Here is a 22,543-nt window from a genome sequence, read left to right as displayed (position 1 = left end):
AATTGTGGTATATGAATGTTATGGAATATTATTGCTCTGTAAGAAACGACCAGCAGGAAGATTTCAGAAAGGCCTGGAGAGACTTACATGAACTGATGCTGAGTGAAATGAGCAGAACTAGGAGATCATTATACAAGGCAACAACAATATTATATAACAATCAATTCTGATGGACATAGCTCTCCTCAAAAACGAGATGATTCAGGCCAGTTCCACTTGTTCAATGATGAAGAGAGTCATCCACACCCAAGAGAGGCCTGTGGGAACTGAGTGTGGACCACAACATAGCATTTTCATGCTTTCTATTGATGTTTGCTTGCATTTTGTTTTCTTTCTCAGGTTTTTTTCTTCTTTCTTTACCTTATTTTTCTTATGCAGCAAGATAACTGTATAAATATGTATACATAGGGAAGAAAAAAAGTCCTAGGTCTCCCACTACATCCAGGGCCATCCCCAGTCATCCTGATTTGTATCTGGCCACTGGACCCAGAGGCTCTGGAGGGAAAAGTGAGGCAGGTAACCCTGCCCAGCCCCCTCTCCCTTAAATCCAGTTTATTTATAAGTCCCAGTTTCACTTCCAGATCCAGAATTCCAAAACATAGATTACCCACTCCTCTCTCCAGAAGCAGTCCCCTCCATTTCCATCCCCCTTCCCCATCCCAGCCTGAGGATAGCATGGACCTCCAGCAGCCACATCCAGTCAACAAGCATTAAACTACAGACAAGACAATGCCAGTGAGAATACAAATTTGTCTTCAAATACAAATATAAACTGAGAGTCCCTCCCCTCAAGGAGTTTACATTCTAATAGAGGAAGACAACACATAAAAGGAAACTGGAAGGAGGACAGCTAAGAGACTGGGCAGAGAAAGGCAGAGAAAAATCTAGAGTTGGGAGGATACTGGCTTGGGCTTAGTTCTTAAAATGGAAATTCTGGGAAGAACCAATGAATCAGAAGAAAGGACTTGCAGGGGCAGAATATATTACCAACATGAGCAGCCCACGGATAGGGTGAAATTCAAGGTTCAAAGGTTAAGATGCATCTATAACAAATTATTCTCTGAAGTTCTGGGGACCAACAAAGCGATTGTCAATCTGGTGGCTTCACCAGCTTTTAACCTTTATATAAATCAGTTTATTGGAAAAGACAAAGTTTGTTGACACTAAAAGTTTATTTTACATCAGGTTCAGAATTAAAGAATAAATAATTTCTATATTTCTCCCCAAACTTGTATACTGTTATTACTGCTACAGAAAGAGGTGAAGAAGTGAACAGTTCATTTTCCAACCTCTATCTGAATCTCATTTTGCATAGCAAAATAAATAAATAAATAAATAAAACTACTCAATACACACTTCATTACTCTAAATTCCAGTTTTTGCCTAGATCTGGCTCTCACTTCAGCCCAGAGAAAAGCAATCTCAAATTTGGAAAATTGAGCATTTGTAGCAGAAAAGCCGTGGTGGCTCAAAATGATAACTGGCACTAACACTTGGAGAAGCTGGAAATTAAGTAAATTAGTCTTTTAGAGCAAAAGTTCCAGCATTCATGTATTGAGTACCCTATGTACACAGATCCAGTACAACCTGCTGAGGGAAGCTGCTCTCCATAGAGCAGACTGTGCAGAGAGCAGAGCCGGGTGGTTTCTGGCAAAGCAGAAGAGTTCTATCATGACAGACCAATTTATTAGGTATCCCTATTTTAAGATAATAAACTTGTTTAAATTGATTATATTTAACTAATAATATGTTTGTCTTTCTAGATTAAACACTCGCCTATGGCATAATGACTAATATCAGGATTATTTTTTAAAACAAAAAGCAATGACAATTATGACAAAGCAAAAACAAATTATTTCTGGGTAAGAAAACCAATCTTTCACAAACCTTTATGACCCTGAAAGAACTGCTAAAATCTGCAGTAACTCTACTCTACTTTTCTAACATTACTTGTTCTTTCCCCTAAAATACTGTAAACATAATGGAGAAATGTTTTTGTCTAAGAAATACTAGCAGTGCACTTATTTACTTAAGGAATGTTCTACAGTTCCTTTCTTCAGACCCCTAAAAACAATCTCTCCTTTAGCAAAGTAATTCAACTCAGAATTTCTAATGCTTAGAATTCCAGGATCATGGATTCAGAATTGGACAGGGCCTCAGTAGAATCCATCTTGAGTTCAATCTATGAAGGTACTTTTGCAATCACTACCCAAATATTTAAGTTTACTAACAAACAGAAGTTGCAAAAGAGACAAGAGTTAATAAAACCAAAACATCCAAATAGGCATCTATATCCAGGATCTCCCTGAAATACTAGTCTCTTTCTCATTCTTGTCTTAAAAAAAAAAAAAACTAGATTCCACAATGACTGGGTCAAACAAGGAGTTTAAGCATGACCCAGAAAGGAGTCTTCTTTCTGATGAAGAATTTTCTTAGCATTTTCCTAGTTTTCCCTAAGTATCCTCAGAAGAATCTGCTAGCACATAAACCAATAAGATAATGTTTTTCAATTTGATGCCTCTATCAGAGAACATGGAGTTCTCTTTATCAATAAATTTAACTTGTTAAACGTTCTCCCACAATAAAACATTTAGAGTGCCTTTAATAAATATGAGAAAAGTACCAATTCTAATAATAATTAGGACTTGATGGTGGCAGAATAGCAACTAGAGCCAAATTTCTATATATGCTATTAAGCATTGTTCATTTAGCCTAAATTAACTCATAAAAGAGCTGATGTTCTGCTTTATTCGCAATCTTCAGATGCAAGAAAAATATCAATACCGGGGCTCTATTTTTAAAATAAGAAAAGGAGAGACAAAAGAATAAGAGAATTCAGTTCCAAGTCCAAAAGTTTTTAACTTAAAAAAGATATATCATTGGCAACATAAATGATACATTTCCAATTTCTAATTTTAACAAAGCAATACTTTTTCATTCCGTCAAAATACAGCTTTTCTAGAAAATGCTACATCTCTTTTTGATGACAGACTTTAAAAAAATAGAAGAATCTTCACTAAATGATTTCACAGGATTTAGGATCAGAAGGGCCCTTCAGATTATCTTGTCTAGAACAAGTCCTTCATTTTTCAGAGGACATTTTATAGAGATGAAGTGACTTCAGATCACACAGCTCACAGATAAGGCAGAAATTAAGATTCAAACCCAAGGCCTTTGAGTCTTAGTCAGGTGCTATTTCTACTACATGATTTAGCTTCCCCATTATCTTTCATGCTGAGAAGGAGTAAATCAGTAAGGATTATCCACAAATAGTAAAAATCTGCCAGAACTCAAAAAGAATTTCATTTTTTTCCATATTTTGCCCAATAACTCATTTTTCTATTTGGATCTCACAGAAAAAAGTTGTCTGCTCGTATAATTTGTCCTGGGAGACCCAGAAATTATAGGTTTATCAGAGGATTCTAAATGAGAGTCTCAGCACCACCTCAATTTATTTAAGAAATAGACGCTGAGGTCCCAGATAGTAAAAGATCCTATTTTTCTTATCATTGTATCCTTCTAGCACCTAACACAAGGGTTTGAAGTAATAGATGTTGAATTAATAAACGAGATAAAAGTTTGGAAATGAAATGTTAAAGACTCAAACTTTTGCCCCACACCTCCCACTTAACGTGTCATAATTAACAACTGAATAACGTAGCATTAATAATTGATTTAGATTTCAATGATATTTATCTGAATGTATTCTCCTCCATTCTACATCATACTGAGTACACTGTTCATTTGTACAGCCACACGGATACTCTTCATATCAGTCTGATGATTCCCTGAGGGCAGGGACATAGTTTCTATTTTATAGCACACTCAGCACAGTACTATGCCTAGGTAGAGGGTTAGTACTCTGATGGTACCTAGAACAATGAAGCAACAGAAATTCAAGGATCACATAAAAGAACACTATAAAGTACATCTATAGTCCTCTTCACCCTGAATGATAAGTAACAGGGCATCGTCTCAAAAAAAGGAAGAGAAATGAAGCATAGTTTCAGTCCAATCTTGTTGCTTTTCCTTGCCAGAAAATATGTTAACACCTTACTTGTATAGACCCAGTAGAGTAGAATAGAGTAGAGCAGAGGTCCACAACTAAGAGTAGCCACCTTTTAAATGCCACTTGACAATGCCTTTTCAAGACTTCTGGATACCAATTTAAAAATAACCTATCAAGGCTGTATTGGTTCCACTACCATTTTCTAGAACCATGGAGCACAGAAAACCTCTGACCATCTGCCATATCATATAAGAGCTGAGTAAACCAATCCCCCACACCAAGGCAAAGCCTTAAAAAATGCCAGCATCTGTTGAAAAAATAATCCTATAATTACAGGCAGAGTGCAGTGCATAATGGGACATACTGGTCTGGCAAAGGAAAACAGAGAAGAAAGTTTACAGACAGCAGAAGGTCATCAATCAGCAAAGAGGGGAGGGGAGCTTTGCCCAAGAAATCTTTTCTTTCCAACAATGACCTAGGACAGGGGTCCAGCCCTACTGGGTCCTTCTGAGAAGCAGTACATATACACATTATAATTTCTGTGGTTCAGAGAGAGGGGGAGATGGGAAAAGTGGTACTAAGCGGCAGTAAACTCAACCTCCACCCCCGTGGCCAAAAACCAAGTAGAACGGGGGCTGAACACTTCCTAGGGATCCCTGACTGGGACAGAAGAGCAAGAGAGTGAATGAGGGGGCTTAGCCAATGTTTTCAGTCACGTCAGGAAGTGGGAGGTGCATGGTGGATGATCAAGAGTGAGTCACAAGAGAGTTTCTCAAAGGGACTCTGGGATAGGGAAGTTGTACTTGTGGGGCGGAGATAAGAGTCCTGAGTTGGGGTGGGGGATGAATGGGGGAGCTGGGGAAGAGAATGAAAAGGAAAAGGCACAGGGAGAGTGAGCAGATGAAAATACCCTGAAAAGCGAGGGGGAAGAAGGGAGGGGGGAGGAGTGGGCGCCCAGAGGCAATGGAAGGTCTTAGACGGGCTGTAGAGGTACAGTAACCGGTTTCGTGGGCAGTGTATGGTGGAAGGGAGGGGGGTGGGAGTGTGGAGACAGAGAGAGCGAGAGAGACTGGGATGAGAAAGAAGAGTTTTGAGTGTGTGTGTGTGAGCGAGACAGGGAGTGTGAGTTCACGAGAGAGATGGATAGTGCGTGTGTGAAACAAGGAGTGAATGTGAGAGAGATAAAGGCCCAGAGACGGGGACACGCAGAGACAGACGGAGTATGAGGCAGAGAAACGGACAGAAAAGGAAACCCAGAGACAGACGGAACCTGAGTGAGTGTGTTTCGGAGGGGAGGGGCACTCCGGGGAGCCAGAGCCCCAGAGCACTCCCAGGCAGGGGAGGCGGGAGAGGGAAGAGCACAAAAAAGCGTCCAAAGCCGCGGGGCAGTCAGCGCCTGCCGGGGAGGGGCTGCTCTAGGCCCCGAGTCTGGGGGACGGGAGGAGGCTCCACAGGTGCCCGGTGGTCACGGGGCGAAAGGACTGGGTGTGCGCGAGAGGGTCAGTGCAGATCGGGGACATCGGGCAGGATTCGAGGCGGGACGAGGGCGCAGACGCCGAGGCCGGGGGGCCGAGGCCGGAGTCCCCAGGCCGGGCGGGGCCGCCCAGGGTGGGGTCGGCGCCGGGCGGGGCCGGGTCGGTGGCGCAGGGGCCCCCCGGTCCGAGGGTCAGGACTCACCTCGCTTGTTCTTGGTGCCGTGCTTCTTGGCCGCCGCCAGCTCCTGCTCGATCTTCTTCTCCAAGAACTCCTGTTTCTTGCTCAGCATCTCCTCCGTGTCCCGCAGCCGCTGGATCGCTTCCTGCGGGGTCGGGCCGCCCTTGCCCCCGGACTTGCCCCCGCCGGACCCAAACAGTTTCCCGAACACCGACATGGTGCCGCCACCCCCCCGTCCCCTCTGCCGCCGTCCGGGAACCCCAGTAGAAGTCGCAGTCTTGGCTTCCCGGCTCAGGCCGCACTGACGCCTCCTCCCTCAGCTGGGCCTGTACTCGCCACCTCCCACAGGCCCCCGCGGCGTCTAGGCGACCCGACGCGGACCACAACTCCCGGCACCTCCCGCGCCGACTGCACCGCCCACTTGGCGACCCGCAGGCCCTCGTTGTACCGCGGGAGAATGTAGTCTATTACGCTCCTGGGCCGCATTGGCTGCCGGGAGCTGTAGTCCTTGACACTGCTCGGGTCAAAAGTTGTTAGTGCGTGCTGGGAACTGTAGTCCATCCACAGGCCCCAATTCAGGAAAGACGTGATTTGGCCGCCTGATCCAGGTCAGAGTGACTTAAGTTTTGGTACTGAGCTATCCTTTGGTGCAAGAATAGCTCCAAGACAATTTATAATTAATTTAAAAGGTATTTATTAAACACCTATTTGGATGATCCGTATTCAATCACTTGGAGAATAGATTTCTAGCTGGTAAGAACTTCTGGGTCATCCTCCTATCTCCTTATTTTACAGATGAGGAAACCGAGACCTAGAGAGCTTACATACCTAGAATTACACAGATAGAAAACTTCAAAGAGTCGGACTTGGCTCTGGAAGACTAATGGGCTTTCCCGCTTATATCTTGTTATTTTGTTATTTAGTCTTTTCAGACACGTCTGACTCTTTTTGACAGAGATACCAGAATGGCTTGCCATTTCCTGACCCAGTTCATTTTACAGATGAATAAATTGAGGCAAATAGGATGAAGTGACTTGCTCAAGTTCACACAGCTACTAAGTGTCTGAGGCTGAATTTAAACTTGTCTTCCGAACCCTAAGCCTTCACCACCTAGCTGTTCCTTATCCCACAGTGCTGAAACTCAGACTGCCGCTACCTGGCTGCCCCATATCTTGTCGTACAAAAGCTAAAAGTCCTTTTTCCTAAGCCTTTAAAAACAGATTTAAATAACAGTAGGTCATATGTATAGAGCAATAATTCAAAAAAGCAGCACATGATCAAATAAATCTCAAAGTTAAGAGAGGGCACTAAAAACTGGAGGAATCTGGAAGAGTGGCAACTGAGCTAAGCCTTAAAGGTAGCCAGAAGTTAACATAAGGCAAAGGTAAGGAGAGAAACCATCCCAGTTAATGGTTTAGCCTGTGCAAAGAAATAGAAAAAGAAATATTGGGGAGGAAATTCAGTCAAGCCAGAAGTATAGGGAGTAATGTGGAATAGGTTAGGAATGGTAGGCTGGAGCCAGATTGTAAGGGGCTTTAAGAGAGCCCTATCTCTGCTATTACAATAAAACAAGTAATCTGAATAAATATAATTACTCTGTATGTCCCATATTTATTTCATATTAACTGGACACAATTCCTAGTTCTATTAATCTACCAGCACTCAAGTGATTATCCCTCCTTTCTCAAGGACTTCATCAAATGGCTGCCAGTCTTCTACTCCACCCTAAAGCTTAGTCTCTTTCTTGGGAGCTTAAATCACAATAGCTCATATTGATATAGTACTTTAAGGTTTGAAAAGTTTTTTATAGGCATTTCTCATTTGAATCTCAAAACATGATCAAAGAAGGTGCTATTAAAATCCCCATTATGTAGAAGAACCTCAGAGATGTTAAATGGTTCGTATAGGATTACAGAACTAGAAATTTCTGAGGCAGTATTTGAATCTATCTTCCTGACTCCAAGTCCAGTGCTCTCTATACACCATGATAACCCTATGCACACTAATATTTGGCTCACCCTATCAAATCATTAACCTTAACTCCCATGACCTTCACTCCATGCTCACAGGGAGGATCATACCTTTAATGTTACCATTACTCATAATTCTTTTGCCTCCAGGGTCTAGAAATCTGAAATTCCTTGTTTGATTACAACCACCTATCTTTCCATCACTCCTTCTTCATCCCTCCTAAACCTATTGTATAGCTCTCAATTCTCAGAATGCATATCTCCAGCTCTAGTCTTAAATTTCTCCTTTTGTAGGGCTTGACAAGGTCAACTGCATACTATCCTTTGTTCTTAATTTCTTTGTTCTCTTGTCCTATAGCTGCTGGCCTAGGGACTTCAACTCTTGAACTTGATTGCTACTTGAATGATGTTGAAAGTCAGTAGTGAGAAACATCATATAGATATGCAATTAACTCTACTATAGATTAAAATTATCAGATTTCAGCTGGCCTTACTGAATGGCAAGTCCTTTTATTCTCCCTGATGGTCTCTCCAAGCTGTTCCAAAACTCCTCTTCTCTCTCTCTCCTCCATATCTCTTCATTCCTCTCTCTCAGTAGTGTACCTCACCTACTTTACCAAGAAAACAGGGGCCACTCCACACCTCAATCGAGTCTGGCTCTTTGTGATTCCTTTTAAGATTTTAGCAAAGATTGTACCACCATCACTACTATCTCCTAATCTGCCCTCTATAAATCTGCCTCTATCTCATCCTCAAAAAAACACCCATTGCTTATTAACCTTCACATTTCTTCAAGCTATTTATTTACATATCTTTCCACAGTCAAAGGTCCTACCAAGGACCTTTATACTCATTCTCTCCATTCCCACACCTTTCATTTTTCAACCTTTTGCATTCTGGCTTCTGACCCTCTGATTTTGTTGAGACCACTCTCTCCGAGGTCGTCATCATTTTCTGAACTACTTAATTCAATGGACTTTTCTCAGTGCTCATACCATTTGAGCTATTCAGATCTTTTCCCCTTAGATTCTCTCCTGTTGGTTTCTGTGGTACTCACTGCTTGCTTCTAGTTCCTCTTCTTTTCTGGATTTCCTGTCCTGGATCATCTTTCTTCTGCCACTGTCATCCAAAACAATATGCTGGGCCTCTTCTCAGCCCACATTCTTATTCTTGGTGATCTCACTGTCCACCTTTCATTTATTACTTTTAGACAGATGAGACCAAACCCTATATATCTAACCTAAACTCCATCCTGAATTCTAGATCCACAATACTACTTAATACTACTGGCTACTAGTATAATAAGGACTGCAGAACTCCCGTGTAAGGCATGAAGGTCTTCTCTCCTAAAGAAGGTCAGCCTCTTCCCTGCAATTTTTAAATTGAGAGAGCAGCCCAGAGAGAGCAGAAGTGACTGGTGGAGCCATTGTGGAGGAAGGGAGAGGAGAAGGAGGGAAGCAGAATCAGATTACAATGGAATTGAGGAATATTTAACAAAATAAAAATACAATAAAACATGGATGATATTACATTTTAAAACTAAGCCAATAAGTCTGCAGGGATCCTTATGTAGAGATATCAGTTAGGTACCATTAGCTTAGAATTCTGGGAAGCTAAGTCAATGTGTGTTAGTCACAGGTCTACCTGAGCTTGAAAGCTGTCTGTCTATCCACTATGCTATGCTCCCTCTCTCTAATAAGTGCTAATATTTATATGGTATTAAGTTTTTCAAGCGCTTTTTATCCATAATTTCATTTGGTGCTCCCAAGTGGGTAGTTCCTATTATTATTCCCATCTTATACAGGAGGAAACTTCTAAGATCAAGTGACTTGCCCAGGAGTGACACTACTATTAAGTGATAGAACAGAATGTGAACTCCGGTTTCTACTCCAAAGACAGGATACTATCCATCAAGTCACTCATATTACCCACAGCACCTGCTAGATATTTCCCCTTAGATGTCCTTTAGGCATATAAACAACTCAACATATCCTAAGTGGAACTTACTTTGTTTTCCTCAAAACCCAACTTCCTCCAAATTTCCTATTTCTGTTGAGGGCACCACCATTCTTCCAGTCACCTAGGTCTGCAACCTCAGAATCAACCTCCCATACATAATGACTGGCTGCTAAGCCATCGATTTTGCCTTCATATCCCTCCCATTCGATTCATACTGGAAGAACATTCCATCCCTGCAGCCTGTCCTGACTTACCTAGATCTGACTGTTACATCCCTATTTAAATATCTTAAGTGGTGCCCTGTTGGCTCTAGTATAAAATACCAAATCTCAGTCTGTATTTAAAGCCCTTCCCAACCTTTCTTACCCTCAATGTCTAATTCATACTGTTCTTTAATACTTTGTGCCAGTCTTGTTGCTGCTCTCTATCCACAGTACTCCATCTTTCCCACTCTATGTCTGAAACAGCCCCACCCCCCTTTTCTTCTGCCTTTTAGAATCCCTTGCTTTCTTCAAGGCTCAGCTCAGATGCTACCTCTACCCAAAACCTTTCTTCTCCCTGCCCTAGTTCTTAATGTTGTCTCCCTCTAGAATGTACATTATGTAGACTTATGTTAGCTGAGTATATGTGTACTCAGGTATCTTCTACCCCTTCCCACCACCTCACTTTCAGAAGAATGTAAACTCCTTGAGGTCAAAGGAGTGACCCCTTGCACATAGTAGAATGTTAATATTCACTAAATTTTAAAAGGAATGACTTTGTTTAAGGTCACACATAGTCAGTAGCAGAGCCAGGACTAGAATGAGATCAATAATGTGCTGTGAAGCCATTTACTAATTAGAATTTCAGCTTGCCTGCTATTCTATTATGATTAGAGAGAAGCAGACAGTGGGGTTAAAGCAAAGAGTCCTGGGCTCAGGAGGTAGGGAGGAGGGCAAGCTCTCTCTTGATTCTACATCTAAGGTTCTTTCCACTATAACCTGCCATAGGTGAAGCAGAGATGAAGCCACAGAAGAGAAACATCAAACTAATATCTCCCGAGTCCTCAGCCCAATAGTCTAACATTAAGAGCTCCTGAAATTTGTAAACCTATCACCACATTTTGGCCAACATAAAACAGAACTAGCACTTTAGGTGAAGCAGTGGATAGAGCACTGGGTCTGGAGTCAAGAAGACTCATCTTCCTGAGTTCAAATCCAGTCCCAGACACTTATGATCTGGGTGGTCCTGGGTCAGTCACTTTACCCTATTTGCCTCAGTTTCCTCATCTGTAAAATGAGCTGGAGAAGGAAATGGCAAACCATTCCAGTATCTCTGCCAAGCAAACCCTAAATGAGATCAGAGTCGAACTGAAAAATGACTCTTCATATTACATAAAAGCATTTTTAAAAACCATTAAGGGAAATATAATAAATGTTTGTGGCTCTTTAGGAGAGCCCAGGGATTTGGAGCTTGTGAAGCAGAAAATGAAGGCAGCAGCTAGTTTCTACCTTCTCAAGGATAGAGGTGGGTGAGGGGTAGGGAGTAGAATGTCTGGGCAGAGAGATTCTGCCACTATTGGTAGAACTGAAATCTAAAGGCAGCATTACCTGAACACCTGTCACAACCTGAGATCTTTATCTCAACAACAGACCATTGCTGTACTTGGCTTAGGGCCACATTAGAATTCTGTGGTTCAGTTTCCTGGGGCTGCAGGATTGCTGATTCTTATGCCCTTTACGTTTTTTACCTCTCTGAATAAGAGGATATTATGGGCTAGCAGCAAAAGTCTCAAAGGATCCTTTTTCAGTTATGTCCTACTCTTTGTGATCCCCCCACCTGGGGGTCACAATGATACTGGAGTGATTTACCATTTCCTTCTCCAGCTCACTTTACAGATGAGGAAACAAAAGCAAATAGGGTGAAGTGACTTATCCAGGCTCATACAACTAGTAAATATTTAAGGTTGGATTTGGACTCAAGCAAATCTTTCTGACTCCAGGTCTGGCACTCCATCCACTGCATCACCTAGTTGCCCCCCCAAAGCTCCTAACATCCACTTAGGAAACTTATTAAAATGGCTTATACTTAATCATTGAAATGAAATGTTTTCTCATTTTTGCCCTTTTTTTTGGTATCCCCAGTGCTTAGCAGTATCTGGCACATAGCAAGTGTTTAATTGTTAACTGACTGACATACACAAGTAGGGAAGCAATATAAAAAGAATATTAGCTCTGGATTAAAAAGACCTCAGTTTAGATCCCACTTCTGATACACCTGTATGAACATGGACATACTACTTAAGCTCTATGAGTCAAGTTATTTAATTTATAAAAGAAGGGGACTAAATTAGCTGGCCTTCAAGATCCTATCCTGTCCAGGAGATCATTATATACTTCAACAACAATACTAGATGATGACCAGTTCTGATGGATCAGGCCATCCTCAGCAACAAGATCAACCAAATCATTTCTAATGGAGCAGTAATGAACTGAACCAGCTATACCCAGAAAAAGAACTCTGGGAGATGACTAAAAACCATTACATTGAATTCCCAATCCCTATATTTATGCACACCTGCATTTTTGATTTCCTTCACAAGCTAATTGTACAATAATTCAGAGTCTGATTCTTTTTGTACAGCAAAATAATGTTTTGGTCATGTATACTTATTATGTATCTAAGTTATATTTTAATATATTTAACATCTACTGGTCATCCTGCCATTTAGGGGAGGGGGTGGGGGGGTAAGAGGTGAAAAATTGGAACAAGAGGTTTGGCAATTGTTAATGCTGTAAAGTTACCCATGTATATATCCTGTAAATAAAAGGCTATTAAATTTAAAAAAAAAAAAAAAAAAAAAAAAGATCCTATCCTGTTCTGAATCTAGGAATCATGAATGATTATTCTTACTAACAGAAGTATAAAAACATATTTTCCCCACAAAAGGTTAGGACTAGGGATAGGGGATAAAAGGAAGCAGAGATTAGCTACTGTAAGAAGGGGACTAGACTAAATTATGACATCATTGGATTCAGAAGTAGAAGGAACCTTACACATCATTTACTACAATTCTTTCATTTTTGACCTGACGAAAATGAAGCCCAAAGAGTGGTCCCTAAGCCCAAAGTCACACAAAGACTAGAAAATAAAGCCAACATATATACCCAAATCTAAAGCCTGTGCTGTCTCCACTACATCATACTGAACCATAGACTCATTCCCTAATATCCCTTCATTTATGGCTTGTAGAAGGTAGACAATAAGGTAATGTGAAAAGATTATAACTGAAGTTAGAAGTAAAAATGTATCAGGAACATAAAAATAACACAAGACTGGCTGAGAACAGGATGAGAATTCAAGTGGAGAGAATTGCAGAAGGGAAAAATATCTCTGCAAGCTGAGCCAGCAAGAGCAGGGTTTTGGCAAGGTACCAAAATGATCCTGTAGATTCACATCCCACTCAAAGGCCCCCAGGGATTCAATCCTGCTGAGCACATGCAGACCATGGGCTCCATATCGAATCTCTGACTTCCCTAAATACCCATAAAAATTGTTATACAAAGTAGAGCACCTCCATATTTTTATTACTCTGCCACCTGCCAGCCACACAGAACAAGGAAAGCTTTTTGATTATATAAGTCTCCCTGTACAGGGAAAATGAGGCAATAGAAGGGAAAGTGACTTGCCTAAAATCATTCTCAAATCAACAAGGACACTGAAACTCAGGTCTTCTAAGAGAGAGCCTTGCAGGCTCAGTATCCTGCCTCAGGTCCTGTGTTACTTGCCTTGAGTTGGCCACCTAATGACTTGGTCAGTCAAAAAGGCAGCTTTATGAAGTATAATAGAACGTATAGTGGACTAGTGGGGAATGAAGCCTTAGATTCAAATTTTCACTACTCATTAGCTGCATTATTCACATTAGCTGCACTTCGGTCACTTAACTATTCTTGGCCTATTTTCTTCTCTATGATATGGAGAACTCTATGATACCCCCAGTCTCTTCTAGCTCTTAAAAACCTGGGATTTTATCTGTTATTATTTCTTCCTATAGCAAGTCACTAGATTTAATAATTGGGTGGAAATGGGAACCAGGCCCTGGACCATTAGTGCGAGTAGCCAGGCTGCCCTTGGGGGTGCTATTGGCTCTGTCCCTGCAGCTTCTTCCACCTGACTGGCTCAACCAGTTCTCCTTCCTCTTGAAACTCATTTTATTTATTGAAACTCTAGGGAACCAATTTTTGGTCTTCATTGTCACTCTCTACTCTGTCCACAGAGGTAAAAGAAAGCTGACCAAAATCCAAGGCCAGGAGGATTCTGCTCTCCAACAGGCTTGGAAAAGGTACAGCCTCGTCAGCTGTTTCTTACCAGAAAACACATGAAACAGCAATTGGGAGCCAAAGAAGACTCTTCAGGACATTTTTTATTCTCTCCGCCACTCGCTTTCAATTTGCAATCAAGGGCATGGAGGTGAAGAGAGATTCTGGATTATTAGATTAGTGTAATTCATCTGGATTATTAGAAAAGTGTAATTAACAGGTCTTCACATCATAAGGGCAAACTGGTGTTTACACATAGAGAAGGCAGGAGGGTGTAGGAGTCAAATCGGGCAAGAATGCCTAAGTTCAAAGCCCAGTTCTAAAGTCTGATTGTAAACAACTTACTCGGACTCTGTTGCTATTTCCTTATTGATAAAGAGAGATAGGGGAAAGGAGAAGATAATTAATAACCCATTTTATAAGTTTGTCTTTCCCTATCTCATCCTGCCCTCCATCTCTCATCTGGGACAACCTCAAGATTATTTCCATCCACTGGAATAATTTCCTTCCCTCAAGGTTCAAATGCCAGCTCCTCCATGAAGCCTCCTTGCATTCCCAACTCTTAACGTCTGAAATTGTGTTATAACTCCCTTCTCAAATTTTGCTCCTAATACAGTATCTGGGCCTCTCCTTTTGGTCGTATCATTGATTCTTCCCTTCCTTCATTAACCTGTAAGCTAGCACTCTGAGGACAAGGAAAGCATTTTCATCTTTGCATCTCCAACCCTGACCACAGGTACACATAACAGAAACTTAATGTTATAACACTAGTGACTGAAGGGACCAACAAATAAGAAAGTGCTTGGGAAATTATTCAGAGCCATATAAATATCAGGGTCCTAAAATCACTGTCCTGACTAAGGATGTCAGAAAGGAATGGAATGAAGTCAGTGTAAATAGAAGTTACACAGCTATCTTTTGGTCAACAGTGGGGAACACCATGGAAACAACACTCCTCTTTTCTTTCTACATTCTTTCACTTCATGACCTCCTATTGGGTTAATTACCATCTCTATGCCAATGGCTTCCAAATAGGCTCTGATCTTTCTCCTAAGCTCCATTCCCACACTTGGATATCAGACATATCAAATTGCACATATCATAAAAACCTGAAACTCAGCATGTCTAAAACAGAACTCATGTCCTCCCCCAAACCCACTCTTTTGAACTTTTCTATTTCTACCAAGTATACCACCATACTTCTAGCCTCCTAGTTTCACAATTTTAATGTTAATAACTTCTCTTTAAGCTGGCAAATCTTGCTATTTTCTTTGCAATCCCTCCCATTTGTCCCTTTCTCATCACTCTAACACCACCCAATGTGATGTGCTCATCTCTCAACTGAACTATAACCTCATCTCATGGTGGTCTCCCCTACCTCCAATCTCTCATTCCAATCCATCCTCCCAAAGCAATTTTCCTTAGGTTCAGGTCTGACCATATCATTCCAATCTTCCACAAACTCCAGTGAATTGCTTCTAAGACAAAACTCCTCTTTCTGGCTTTTCAAGCCTTTCACAATCTGATCCCAAGCCGTCTTTCCAACCTCTTTATACATTATTCCCTTTACCAAACTCTACTATATTCTACCCAAATTGGCTTTCTGGTTGTTTCTCACACACAAAATACCATCTCCTATCTTTATGCTTTTGCACTGACTTCCATATCATACCTGGAATGTGCTCCCTCAGAATCCCTCACTTCCTTCAAGACTATAATCAATATCTTCTATAGGAAAACTCTTTATATCCACTCCTTATCCAATTAGTGCCCTCTCTCTAATAACATTTTAATAATTTTTTTTCTTTTCACACACACAATAAAACATAAGCTCTTTGAGGGCAAGCAGTGTTTCATTTTTATCTGCTTTCTCAGGATCTAGGACAGTGATTAGCACATTAAAAGGCACTGAATAAATGTTTGTTGGTTGGTTGGTTGATTTGGTATTCAAGCACAAGGCACAAGACTTCCCTTAACTTCATACTAGAATCCATAAGGCTCTAGTTAGTATTTTACCTAAGCCACTTACTTCTTGCAATAAATAGCTTTTTGTTGTTTACTCATGCCCTACTCTTAACATCATTTTGGGTTTTCTTGACAAAGATAGATTGCAAGGATAGATGGCAAAGATAGAATGATTTGCAATTTCCTTTTCCAGCTCATTTTACAAACAAGGAATTGAAACAGGGTAAAGTGACTTTCCCAGCTCACACAGCTAATGCCTGAAGCTGGATTCGAACTCAGATCTTCCTGACTCAAAGCCCAACGTGCCACTTAGTTGTTCCAATAAACTGCTTAGCTTCCCTACAATGATGTCAATTAAATCTACTTGTCTTGGTCAACAAACCCACTTGGATAAAGGCACCATTTCAGGGGCTGAGATGGAAATGCTGATCTGACAGCAGAATAAAATGAGGACAAAGAAGAGAACTCACTGACAATTTGAACCACTCATATACCTTCACTTTTTATAATCTGAAATTGAAATAGACCTGTTCCAAATGGTTCACTTAGATGAGAACATGGTGCTTAGAGAAAGGAAGAAGTTAACACTGAGGAGGTCTGCTGGTAGGACCAATACCACCAGGGCAGGAAGAACAATGCTTTTGTGAGCTCCCCCTAGGTGATGGGGAATAGGGTCCCTTCTTTCACCTTTCACCTCTCACCCATTCCCCAAGGATCCTAATCTCCTCTCCTCACTCCTACACGCACCCCCACTTCTTCTATCCTAACCTACTGCCTCAGAGGCTACCGATACTCAGGCATTAGGCCTCTGACCTCCAAGACAAGCATCAGATGCCAATCTTCTTGCCTTCAGAATCTCCTTTAGCAATGAGGCCTAGGACACCAATCCTATTTTCCCTTCCTTCCTGGTATTTGAGAGAGAACTAAGGATTACTTTTACCACAAAAGGGCCCTTAATGGTGAGAGCCCCAGCCAAATGGTCCCTCACTTCATTCCCATGGCTAACAAATATACTTCCTCTCCTTATCCCTATGATTCAGTCCCAGCTGGCTAGGTAAAAAAATCCTTTCCCTAGATACTATTTCCCAATATCTCATCTCTAGCCAAGTCCCAGTTTATCCCTTCCATTGTACTCTTTGAAATTCCCATTCTATTGTTGACTTCTCTTTAGCTTAGATGTTTCTACACTTCATCATCCATTTTCTGATATATATAGACATTTGTCCCGCCCACTTCTCCAGAAGGCACTACTTAACTGTCCTCCCAGTTCAGTAAGGCAGACACTTTCAGTCTGGATCAACATCCCACCCCCAGTAGACAATACAACAAAGGTAAGGTAACAGCTTGTTTCCTGCCTTTTCAAGTGCCACTCTTCAGTTATTACCACTCAGGCACACTTCTTCTGAAGGTCACTCCACCCTATCTAAAGCTATTACTAGAATTTAGGTCATCTTCTCTCATTCCCAAGCAGGTCAGTACTGGGTTCAAAGTCTTCCTCTTCATACCAATTACTGCCATTATCCTGGGTAAGTCAGCTGACTTCTTGGGGTCTCAGATCCCTCATCTGGAAAGAATTGGACTAGATTTCTATAGTGCTTCCAGCTCTAAACTGAGGACCTTCAAAACATTTGATCCTCAGCTTTCATCTGACTTCAGGCTCACACAGGGAAGGCCATACTCTTGATCAACCACCTTCATGATCATACCTCCCACATGAAATTAGCTGACAAGTTTTGTCATTTCTACCTCCTCAACATCTTTTATCCGTCCCCATTCTATCCCTCCATTTATACCATAACCACTCTAGTGTAGATGATCTATTCTTTACTGCATTGATAGCAATAATGATACAGCTAACATTTTCAGAACTTACTATGTGCCAAGCACTGTTTTTAAGTGTTTTACACATTAGTTAATTTGATTCTCACAATCAAAGGTGTTATTTTACAATCAAGGAAGCTGAGGCAAATGGAAGTTATTCCTTGCCCAAGGTCACAGAGCTAGTATGTAAGACTGGATTTGAATTCAGGTCTTCTGACTCTGGGCCTTAGCCCATTAGCTATCTATACTACAATAGCCTCTCATTTGGTCTCTTTGCATCCATTCTCCACACAACTTCCAAAATGATGTTGCAGAAACACAATCTGATGTCATTCCTCTGCTAAAGTTCAATGGCTCCTCTTAGCTTATGGGATAAAACACAGATTCGTCTGTTTACCCTTTATAGACCCTCACAAGCTGCCCTATTGGGCAGGGAAGAAGCCTGAGAAAGTCCACCTTTCTGGGCTGATTATATATGATATCCCCTTACATGTACTGTGCTTCCCCACACAGGTCTCCTTTCTGCCCCCTAGCCAGAACATTCCACTTTCATTCCTGTTTTTACAAGTCATCTCCTCTTCACCTCCACCTCTTGGAGCTTCTAGCTCACAGATGGAGGTTCAGTTCCAAAGACCTTTGGGATTCCCCCAGTAATTGGCATCCTCTGTTCCTGAGGCAGAATTTAGCTGGGATCTGTCTTTGCTCTGGTGTAATCAACTATTTACCAGTGCATATCTGGCAAGCAATTCATAACCAAAGACAGACTGGGTGCTGAGATGTTAAATGACTTGTCCAAAGTCACAGAGCCCATTTATGCCAAAGGCAAGACTTAATTCCAGATCTTTCTGCTCAGATCTGGAGGCTGCCTCTCAATATCTAGCATGCACCCTGTATTCACTTGTCTTACAAAGTTTTGTCTTCTCAGGAGAATGTAAGTTTTTTGAAGACAAGGACTGTCTTGTCTTTTGCATAGTAACCTGGCAAATAATACGTACTTAATAAATGATGGGCTGATACTTAACTCCTCCCACTTCCTCATTCCTCATCATCTCCAAATCACCTGACAAGTGCCTTTCTCACAGGAGCAGCAGGGATGATGCCCAGCATCACCCAGTGACTCTGTCCTGGGGCTAATTCTGCACCAGGTCCTCTGGGTTCTCGCTTCCAGGAGATCACAGCCAGGCCTCCCCAAGGTTCACATGCCTGAGATGGATGTGAAGGGAAGGCAGCATGGCACAATGATATGGAGTCGGAAGTCCTGGGGTCAAACTGTGTTCGGCCACTTGATCTATGTGACTCCAGGTTAGACTCCTATCCTTTCTGGACCCATTTCCTCGGTTGAAAAATGAGGAGTCAGACCAGATGATCTTTAAGACCTCCAATCCTATGCATCACACAAGAGTTTCATTCTTTAAGTCTTTCCCTTCACATTTGAAGGAGGTTGGAATTTCCATCATCAAATTGCATTTATTCCACTGAAGAACACTCCACAAGGACCACTAACCCCTTACCTTACTCCATTCAGAAACATGTGTTGCCAAAGCTGCTCTTGGAACCTTGAGTTAGCTGTAAGCCCAAGTGCAGGGCAAGAGAGGGGGAGGCTGTGGCAGGAGACTGTAAGGGCTCCATTAGGAGATGAGACCTTATCCCCAAACCTCTGGATTCTATCTCCCTCAAGCCCCTCTTTTCCCTCTTCCTCAGCACAGACAAGACTGGGCCTGCCCCCTTATTCCTTCTAGTACACTTGAGTCCAGGGCTAACTGAAGACAAGGGTTACCAAATCTTGGTGGAATCAAGTCACTTTTACAGCTAGAGTTTCTCCCTGCCTCATAGCCAGTGATGGAGGTGAAAGAGCAGAGGGAGGAGGCTTATGATCTCAGGAGTACCACAAGCTGCTATGACTCAGTGTGCCCTTGTTGTGCTCTCCATTTCCTTGCCCGCCAGCCTTAGGGTTAGCTTGATTTCTGCCTTATTTCCCTCAGAGGTGGGTCAGAAGAAGGATAGCAAGCTGTACAATGGCTTCTTCTCCCTGACTGTCTTAATGTTTATGCTTCATCCCATATAACATGTGAGGTCAGGAACAGGAAGATGAATCACTGGCCTATAGACTACAGCAGGATCCAGGGTCCATCTACCCATGCTTTCTAACTCTTTCTAACTCTCTCATCTCCTCAGCCCCCTCCCCCACCTGTCCTGCCCCAAAGGCTGGTAGATTATGAGAGAACTATGGTCATGGGAGACAAAAGCATCATAAAACCTCTCCTAGGCCCTGGCCAACCAAAAGACTTCCCTATATAAAAGCCACCATAAAGGATGTGAGGTATTTATAAATGACATTCCAAAAGGATTTTCACTGTTGACTTGCTTCCAGTAGGAAGGATCATTGGTCTGCCCTCATGAAGGCCATTTGCCCAAATACCAGGCATACTGACTGGATCACAAACCCAAGTGCCACACTTCTCAGGTCCCATCTCTTGAGCCTGGGCAGGACCAGACCCAAGAGTAGTAGCATGGGCTGGCCCCAGGCAATCCCTAGGATTCACCCTGTTTGCATAAGGGGATGTTAGATAGCCTTGACAGGCCCCAGTAGGCTGCTGTCCTCCCTCTCCTCCTATCAGGGAAGGGAAGAAGCCTGAGAAGTACTTCTTTATGTGCCTTATAAGGGGGCCCATGGCCCAGGACACTCAGCAGCAGCAGTGATGGGGAACTGAGCCCCAGCACTAAACCCAGGTTCAGCCAGTGCTCTCTCCTTGTCACTCGGTGGTCTGAATATACACAGGGACAGCCAACATGGCACAGGGGCCCTCAGCTGCAGACTGCAGTCCTGCCAGGGTCAGGTTTGGGCCCATGCCATCTGTGTGCCCTGGCACCACCAGCTCAGGCTCGCCCCCCACTGAGCTTCCCACCACAATGGAGAGAACCGCATCTGACTCTGGGAAGGGGTCTTTGCTACAGCCAGCCCCCTCAGTCCCCTCAGTACTGCCCTTGAGTTCTTCCAGGCCCAATGGGTCAGGTGGGGAGGCCTTGTGGCTCCGAGCCCCCCGCTGCTTCTGGAGTCGGCAGGCCTGGGGGTCTTTGTCCTTGAGTGGGCCCAGCCTGCACCGGTGCTCCTTCAAGTACTTGTTACGCGTGAAGCCCTTGCCGCAGCTGGAGCAGCGGTACTTGTAGTTGTCAGTATGGGAGCGCTGGTGTTCCACAAGATGGGCCCGGCGGCTAAAGCACTTGCTACAGAACTGGCAATTGTGGATCTTCATCCCTGCATTGGAGCAAAATGGAAAGAGGTAGCAGGGAAGTCACCAGAATCACCCCTGCCAGGCCCATCTTCAAGGCAGGGCCCATTCCCGGTGGTACACAGCTCAGGGGGAAATGTCTCATCCAAGTTTACTCAGGGCCAGCTCAGTCCTCCCAATGTCCTTTTCCTTGGGCAAAAGCATGTTTCCATCAGGGGAAAGAAAGGACGCACCCTCTGTGTCAGGCTTCCGCCCTCTCCTACCACCCAGCACTCCACTTTCCCCAGGAGTCACTCACCCGAATGGGAAAGGATATGAGCCTTCAACTTGTCTGGACGATTGAACTCCTTACTGCAGCCTGTATGCGTCCTGTGACAACCAAATCCTATTATGCCTGCGAAGCTGAGCCACTCAGACCAATCCCTCCTCTTATGCCCCAAGAGGCATCTTATCCTGGCAAGCAGCCCACCCACGTCAGCTCACTGGGGCATAAAAGATGAGGTAAACAAGGAATAAAAGCCCGAGGAGAGAAAAAGGAAAACATTGCATCCTGGAGCCTTCCCCAGAGCAGGGCCTGTGTCTAACCCACGAGGATGCCTATTTAGAGAGGATGGGCTTCTGTTTATTAGCTTCTAGGAGCAAGTGCCCAAGGACTGTTAGACTTTCCTATTGCCAGGACAAAAAGGGCTCAAGACTCAGGAGTTTGGGCATCAAACGCATTTCCTCAGCTCCTAAGAGAGATATGGTGCTGGAGCAGGAAGGGATCTGACACAGATCATCCTTCTAGTTCAACCTCCTTATTTTACATATGTGAGACCTTGAAGAAGGCATGGGACTTGGAGACAGCCAGACCTAGATTCTTTCCAACTGAAAAAGTGTAGCCCCGACCCCAGGCACTGGTACTTTTCTGTTTTGCCCCTTATGCTGCAACCAGCAGCATCTTTCCTTAAAACCTGCCCTGAGGGGATCTGCAGACCTTCCCCCACCTTCCCAGCCTCAGTCCACCCTCAGCTGGCCCCTACCCCAAAGCAATGCTACATACGAGAAGGGGCATGTATATTTCTTGGTTGGCTCGTGGATCAACATATGTCGCTTCAACTTATCCTTCCGATTAAAGGCCGAGTCACATAAAGAGCATTTAAAGGGCTTTTCACCTGTATGGGGAAACAGCAAAGGTCCAAATGACCAGGGTCAATCATCTAAGGGATTGATACAGGAGGTGGGGAGTGCCAGAGCAACTGAAAAGCCTGGAAGAACAGAAGCCTATGGCATCCCTACCATCCTCATGCCTGAGGAGCAGCAAGGGGTCCAGCTGGCTTCAGAGTCAGGGAGACTCACTCCTCCAACTCCTAGTGGGGATGACCTGGGAGAAAGCATTTAAACATACATCTCCAAGACTCTAAAGTAGAGATCTGTATTGGTGGATGGATTTCCTCACTGGGGAGTTCCAGGATCAGGGGATGAAAGGTGTTTAGACCAAACTGGGGAAAGAAGAGAGGCAAATGGTGTGGGGGGAAAGGGGAAACCTTGAAGTTAAGGTCAAGAGATCTTTATTAGGTTTGTGAGATAGTAAACAGGAGATGTGACAGGTAGGTGCCCCCAGCAATGCCAAGGGCACACAAGGCCCCTGGCAGTGGC

The 22,543-nt window shown here is 43.1% G+C and overlaps 2 protein-coding genes and 1 long non-coding RNA gene across 8 annotated transcripts in view; 1 reads left to right on the top strand and 2 right to left on the bottom strand.

Moving 5' to 3' along the window:
* CHMP4B (charged multivesicular body protein 4B) overlaps positions 1 to 5,998 on the bottom strand; it is a 65,438-nt gene extending 59,440 nt beyond the window's left edge. The window contains exon 1 of the mRNA XM_031953871.1: positions 5,687 to 5,998. Within this exon, the coding sequence (XP_031809731.1) occupies positions 5,687 to 5,879 (193 nt within the window). The 5' untranslated portion in view covers positions 5,880 to 5,998. The remainder of the gene's footprint in view (positions 1 to 5,686) is intronic.
* On the top strand, positions 4,573 to 14,519 carry LOC116421698. Its single transcript, XR_004232187.1, has 2 exons — positions 4,573 to 4,999; positions 13,847 to 14,519. It is a non-coding gene; the product is annotated as an uncharacterized LOC116421698 (long non-coding RNA).
* The window catches only part of ZNF341 (zinc finger protein 341), a 35,790-nt gene continuing 27,555 nt past the window's right edge, over positions 14,309 to 22,543 (bottom strand). For all 6 annotated transcript variants that reach the window (XM_031953866.1, XM_031953865.1, XM_031953867.1 and 3 more), the window contains 3 exons: positions 21,948 to 22,059; positions 21,204 to 21,274; positions 14,309 to 20,931 (listed from right to left, as the gene is read on the bottom strand). In XM_031953866.1, coding sequence (XP_031809726.1) covers positions 20,429 to 20,931; positions 21,204 to 21,274; positions 21,948 to 22,059 — 686 coding nt within the window. In that variant the 3' untranslated portion in view covers positions 14,309 to 20,428. The remainder of the gene's footprint in view (positions 20,932 to 21,203; positions 21,275 to 21,947; positions 22,060 to 22,543) is intronic.

Source organism: Sarcophilus harrisii, chromosome 2, assembly GCF_902635505.1.
Source record: "Sarcophilus harrisii chromosome 2, mSarHar1.11, whole genome shotgun sequence".
Lineage (NCBI taxonomy): Eukaryota > Metazoa > Chordata > Mammalia > Dasyuromorphia > Dasyuridae > Sarcophilus > Sarcophilus harrisii.
The sequence above is the reverse complement of the archived record's forward strand: the minus strand, read 5'-3'. Positions and strand labels throughout refer to the sequence as shown.